The 6,000-nt window shown below is 56.5% G+C and overlaps 1 protein-coding gene across 7 annotated transcripts in view; it reads right to left on the bottom strand.

Annotated features, from left to right (window-relative positions):
- Positions 1-2,691, bottom strand: part of Smtnl1 (smoothelin like 1) — a 7,637-nt gene extending 4,946 nt beyond the window's left edge. For 3 of the 7 annotated variants that reach the window (XM_023706104.1, XM_023706108.1, XM_023706109.1), the window contains exons 1-2: positions 2,625-2,691; positions 5-253 (exon numbers count right to left, since the gene is read on the bottom strand). In XM_023706104.1, coding sequence (XP_023561872.1) covers positions 5-251 — 247 coding nt within the window. In that variant the 5' untranslated portion in view covers positions 252-253; positions 2,625-2,691. Of the gene's footprint in view, positions 1-4; positions 254-1,705; positions 1,792-2,624 lie in introns of all 7 variants that reach the window. The other 4 variants (XM_023706106.1, XM_023706105.1, XM_023706107.1 and 1 more) reach the window with 4 other exon arrangements.
- Positions 2,692-6,000: the final 3,309 nt, after the last annotated feature.

Here is a 6,000-nt window from a genome sequence, read left to right as displayed (position 1 = left end):
ACACCATCCTTGGGGACACCATTCTTGGAGACACCATCCTTGGGGACACCATCTTTGAGGATAATGTCCTTGGGGACACCATTCTTGGGGACATCATCCTCAGGGACATCATCCTTGGGGACACTGTCCTTGGTGTGTGGTTCCCCTACTGGGCCTTTCATCTCCTCTGTTGCAGCCCCTGATGTCTCAGGCTCTTTTGCGGCTGGGGAGACAGTTGTCCCCTCCTTGGATAGTTTCTCCTCGGCTTCCATGTCTAGAAAGAAGACCAGGGACTTAGTTGTACCCTGTTCCCACTTGGGCTGAAGACATCCCCACGAAGCCAAGGTGTCAGCAGTCCTGGTCCCCTACTCCACGACCTGGAAACCCCAGCACCCTCTGTCACCATGGCAACAAGCCCCCCCCCATTAAAGGGCTGCGAGCAGGATGCCCTAACCCCAGGAATGCGGAGCACATGTAGCCTGCCTTGGTTTTGCCTCTTAAAGCTGTCCTCAAGCATTGCCTGGGGGACAATGGTGCTCCGCCCCAGAGCCCGAGTGAAGGGAGAAGCTAGCTGTGCTGACTCAAACAGCACCACTTTGTTTCCCCGCGCACGTTTGGTGGAACCGGGGATTGAACTCAGGCCCTTGCGCTTGCCAGGGAAGCGCTTATTCTACTGAGCCATCTCCCCTCCCCCACATGTTTATTCTTACAGCTCCTTTCTCTTTCTGGCACGTGGTACTGAGTTTCCATTCCCAGCCGTGACAGAAAGTGTCTGTTTAGAGTGCCTTGTTGAACTGTAAGGCAGGAGAGTAGCTGGGTCCTGAGCCTCCCGGGTGGGGCTCGATTGGGATGTGGGAGCCCCAGGGCCAGCTGCCCCGTTGGGCCTGGCTGCCAGTGGTTCCCAGAGGTGGGCAGGGAAGAGCCTGGGTTGGTGACAAACACGCTCTACCAGCATCACTCTGCAGGGCCTGGGGACAGGCTGGGACCCAGCTTGGGGGTCTTAGTACTGTGCCGAGTACTCAGTGTAAGTACTGTGTGTAAGTACTGCACCTACTGTAGGACTCAGACAGCTGGGCACCGGGTCACTCCTTGGTCCCCGTCCTTCCAGGGGCCCAATTACAAAGAAAACAACCTCAGGTCGAGCTCAGGGCATGACGCAGGGGTTAAGAAAGGTGCAGGCCCCTGTCACCAGCTAAAAATATTGCCTGGCGGTGGCCATGCAGTCAGGGACAGTGCCTGTGCCTCCTGGGAATGGGTGGAGGCAATGGGAGGTCCACGGTCCCCAGACTAGAGCCCTGGGCCCACCATCCCGCGGCAACAGCTCTGACTACATCTCCTGCAGGGCGATGCCAGCCCAGGTGAATGGGTACCAGGTGCCTGTCAGCCATGCACAGCAGGCTCGTGCCCCATGGCCTCAGCGTGAGGTCCAGCCCATGGGGGCACAGGCAGGTGTGTGAGTCTGGCATGGCCATGCCTGCCCTGTGGCAGTCCTGACCGGGCCTCCTGGGCACTCACTGCTGATGTGTGTGGAGGGCGCCGTGGGCTGGGAGGCCCTAGCAGAGCCCTTTTCGCCTCCAGCTGAGGGAGTGCTGGGCGCCCCTGTCCACCCATCTCCCAGGTGTGTGTGATCGACACACAAGGAGGAGCTCAGACATGGGGAAGCTGGGCTGCCACACCCAGCACCCCGCCTGCAGCCACTTCTAGCTGCCTACAGACCCTGGCTGACCTCTGTTGCCCCTCACTCTGACTCTTCCGAAAAGGTGCTGGTATTGATAGAGTACTACTCAGCTGTGAAGAAGGTCAACCTGAGTCCTGAGTAGGAAAACAGGTGCAGTTTGAGGCTGCGGTGCGGAGGGAAGTGACCCAGATACAAGCTTGTATCTTGCATGGCTTCTATTCTACACAAAACCCAAAGCGGATAAGTTATAGATCAGGCATGTAAATTGAGGAGCGGGTGGGTTATAGATCAGGCATTTGAGCTCAGGGTGTCATTAACCTTCTAAACCCACTGATCTGATGCTGGTTCCCACACTCTGCTCCAATGAGCTCCTGGTCCGGGGCTCTCAAAGACCACGGCTGGGGGTGGGGGACCCGCTGGCAGGCGGGGGTGTCAGAGGAGGGGCCCAAGTGCACCCCAGTCTCATGAAGGGTCCTCCGCCCTCCAGCTTTCTCACTGCTTTGATCCGCGCTCCCTGCCCAGGAAGCCTCCAGTTGTTCCGTGCTGGGGTCCCACTGTTGCCAGGCCGCTTCCAGGAGTCTGGGGGTCCCCACACCCAGCCAGAGGCCCCTGGACTGGCAAGATCCCGACATCCCCATCAGAAGTCCTCCTTGAATGGTCACTCTGTAGGTGACCTCCAGGGTACAAAACCTTCAGGGTTTCTCAGAAGAGTTGACCAAGTGGTGGAAAGAATCAGAAAGCACTCTGGGAGGCTGAGGCAGGAGGGTCTCACAATGAAAACTAACAAAAGGGCTGGGGATGTACCTCAGGGCAAAGGCCAGGGCTCAGTCTCCAGTAGAGAAGAAAAGAAAGACAAAGAACCTGGGCCTTTGGGGTCAGAGGGACCCTGGAAGCTCAGGCCTGGCACAGTGGGACTCTGAGTGTCTGTGGGGAGGGGGTGTCAAGAAGGGTCCAGGGCTTCTCCTACCTGAGCCTGCGCTGTCCTCTGGCCTGTGGCTCCCTCGCTCCTTAGGCCAGGGGCTTCCGGCTCTGTATCCCCCCGCCCCCCGGCCTGCGTGAGCATTGTTTACGGCTCTGTTGGCACAACACTGCCCCTGGCCCGGGCTCGGGTTTCCTAGTGCTGACAGGTGCCACCTTTCAATCACACTGCGTCGGTTCTGCCGACCTAGCTGCATCTGACCCGGACATCCATGCGTGGCCATTATGGGACACCACAGGGAGCCAGGTCCCTGCCCTGTGGCCTCCCTGTCCCCCAGAGCCCGGCAGACCCCCGTGTCCTCAGCCCCTGGCCCAAGCTCCCAGTGTCTCTCAGCAGCAAGGACACCACAGGCTCACACTGGACAGGAAGGGTGGAGTGTGACGGATGACCATGGTAACAGTGACCTGGTGGGGGCCGCTGGAGTCCCCAAGCCTGGGCCTGAGGGCAGCACACCCTGGCTTGAGCACCTTGGGCTGGAACTGAGATCCACTCTGCTCCTGCCCTGTCCCCTTGCTGTGTCAGGTGATGGAGGGAGGGCGCCTTAGCCCAGCATGAGCGGGGACATGGGACCCCCACTGCCCTCCCTGCTCCAGTCAGTGGCCACACTGCCGACTTCCAGTTCCTCAGATGCAGCGGCCCCTTTCTACCCACACCAGGGCTGGAGGTTCCCTATGCCTCTTCCTTTTGATGGTTGGGGGTGTTGGCCGAAGAAGCTGGGGCCTTGGCACAGAGCCCCAGCCCCAGCCCTTTCTTCTTTTCTTTTCTTCTTTTTTTTCCCTCCTCACTCCCCTTATTTTCTATTTTGAAGCAGGGTCTCACTGAGTCACTGAGTTGCTCAGACTGCGCACAAACTTGTGCTCCTCCTGCCTCAGCCTCCCTGCTGGGATGGCAGGCCCCTCCCCCTCCCCCTGCTCTCTGCAGCCTGGCCCCTTTTGCTGCTCCTAAGCACTGCGACAATGCCCCCCCCACGCGGCAGCCCCGGCCCTCCCCACGTGTTGTCCTTCGGGATACTGATCAGACTCGGCCTGCCCTCAACTTCCTCACCTGTCTTTCTCTGCAATGCCAGTTCTGCAGGGCGGCTGGGATGAATCTGCCCCGCGCAGGTCCTGATGAATACACACGGAGCTGCCAACAGCACTGCAGTGCAGGGACGGGGCCAAGCCTGGAGGTCTGGGAGACCCGCGGGCGGCAGGGTTGGTACCAATGTCCGCCGCCGAGTGCTGACACCTGTCCTCACCTCTGGGAGGACCGGGACTCTTCATTCATCCAGGATGCTTGTTTCTTTGTTTTGTTTCTTCAGACAGGGTCTTGCTATGGAGCCCAGCCTGGGCCTCAAACTCCAGGGATCTTCCTGCCTCAGCCTCGCACCTACTGGATGACAGGATCCACCTTTAGACAGAGGGGCCAGACTCATTGTGTGGGAGGGATGGCTGGTCCCCTGCAGACACTGGTGACCACTGGTGACCCCAGAGACCTCCGTGGGCAAATGCACCAGTGGAACGGACCAGCGTGGGCAGTGGACTGCAGTGCCTGGTGAGTTATTCAGGGTTCCGAATCCCGCAGGGGAAGGCCACTGGTGGGGGTGGGGAGGGTGGGGGAGCCGTCCTGGTGAGGGGACCGTCCTGGAGAGGAGGCCGTCCTGGAGAGGTGACCGTCCTGGAGAGGAGGCCGTCCTGGAGAGGGGACCGTCCTGAGAGGGCACCGCGGAGCTCAGGGCTCCGCAGCTGCAGCTCGCTCCACCCAGCGGCTCCCGCCTCTGGCTCCGGGAGGCCCGTTCCAGCCGGCAGGAGGCACGCGGAGCGTTGCAGGCTGCGCGCACCGCCTTCCAGCCCCACAGCCAGAAGCCCGCGTGAACTGCGGTGCGCCGCGAGGGGCGCAGGCTCGCTGGGATCGCGCACTCCCGGGATGTGGAGCTGCCCCGCTCGGAGAGCGCCCGCGGATGTGCACGCTCTGTGCCCGCCTTGGCCGCCCGCGGCAGCGGAGCCGCGCCTTGGAGTAGACCTTTTCTGTTCTATCTTTTCATTTGTGGTTGTTGTTGTTGTTGATTGTTCCTTTCATTAGTGTGTACGTGGCTTCTAGTTCTTCTGTTGTTTCTCTGCTCTTGTTTTTGTTTCTTCCACCTCTTTCCCTGCTGTCTTCTTCACCACGTTTCCAAAGTTTACACACTCTTCCTTTGTCCTCAGCTTTGCTTCTGGTCTCTTCCTCTTTTTCATTTTCTCTAGTTTTCTGCCCTAACCCCTCTTACATTTTTTTCCCCTGGAGGTAAAACTGCCGTACTGATAGTTTATTTACTATATACAATTTTCTGATGTTAGATTTTACCAAATAACCACAAACCTACTTCATATGATTAAAGATGGCAAATTAACAGTGACATCAGTCTGCCACTTCTAGACTCTGTCTGATGGTATGGTTATTGCTGGTTGTGTCATCTTAGCCAAGTGACGTAACCGCTCTAGTCAACTGTTTCTCCTGGTAAAACAAGACTGAGAGTGTCGAAATGTCATGAAAAGTGCTACAGGCCAATGTCAGGCAACCAAGGGCTGGGCCGAGCAGACAGCTGCTCCTCCCTAATAAATTGAAGAGATAGGATGTCGCAGCAAACTCAAAACCCAGAAGCCAGCTACTCCTGCAAGGCATTTCTGAGAAGTAGTCACTTCCTAAGTGTTCTACTGGCGATAAAGCCACCTGTCGTAAGCATCTTACAAGGATCAACCCAGGAATTAAACTCAAATAAAAATGGAAAATGAGAAGACACTTAATCAAGATGCAGTCCTACACTCCCAGCTCACCAAAAGCAAACCCAGCCGGCAGTGTGGTGGAATGACCGAAAGCTGCCACCTGGACTCTCTGAAGTGCTAACAACAGAAGTAACAAAGCAGATGACCGGGGCTGGAGAAAGAAATCAAATCAGAAATAATTCCTCAGGTAACGCAGAGATGGTGACCATAATGGAAGAGTTGGTTAGTGACTCTAGAGCAGACACAGGTAAGAAAACAGCAGAGCTTAGAAAAGGATGGAAACCATGAACACACAGTGCAGGAAAGAAATGAAACAGATTAAAACAGATGTCCAAGTGTTGTGGCTTGGGGTTTTTGCAAGGGGAACAATATAAAATAGGACACATTTTACAGTATTATTTTGTAAGGAATCAGCTAAAGAATCATATACAAAAAGCATAGGAAATCTGTCCACACTAAGGACCAAAGAATTGAGTTGAGGACCTCAATCTTAATATCCTGCATGAGTCTAGCTGAAAATCTAGAGCTCATAACAATGCCTCTCATAAGTCAAAATGGAGGCCTAGAGCCCACGACAATGTCTCATGCAGGTCCACTTCATGGATCTGCTCTGGAAAGGCCCA

Source organism: Octodon degus, unplaced genomic scaffold, assembly GCF_000260255.1.
Source record: "Octodon degus isolate 3935 unplaced genomic scaffold, OctDeg1.0 scaffold00239, whole genome shotgun sequence".
Classification (NCBI taxonomy): domain Eukaryota; kingdom Metazoa; phylum Chordata; class Mammalia; order Rodentia; family Octodontidae; genus Octodon; species Octodon degus.
This window is presented reverse-complemented; position numbering and strand designations above follow the sequence as displayed.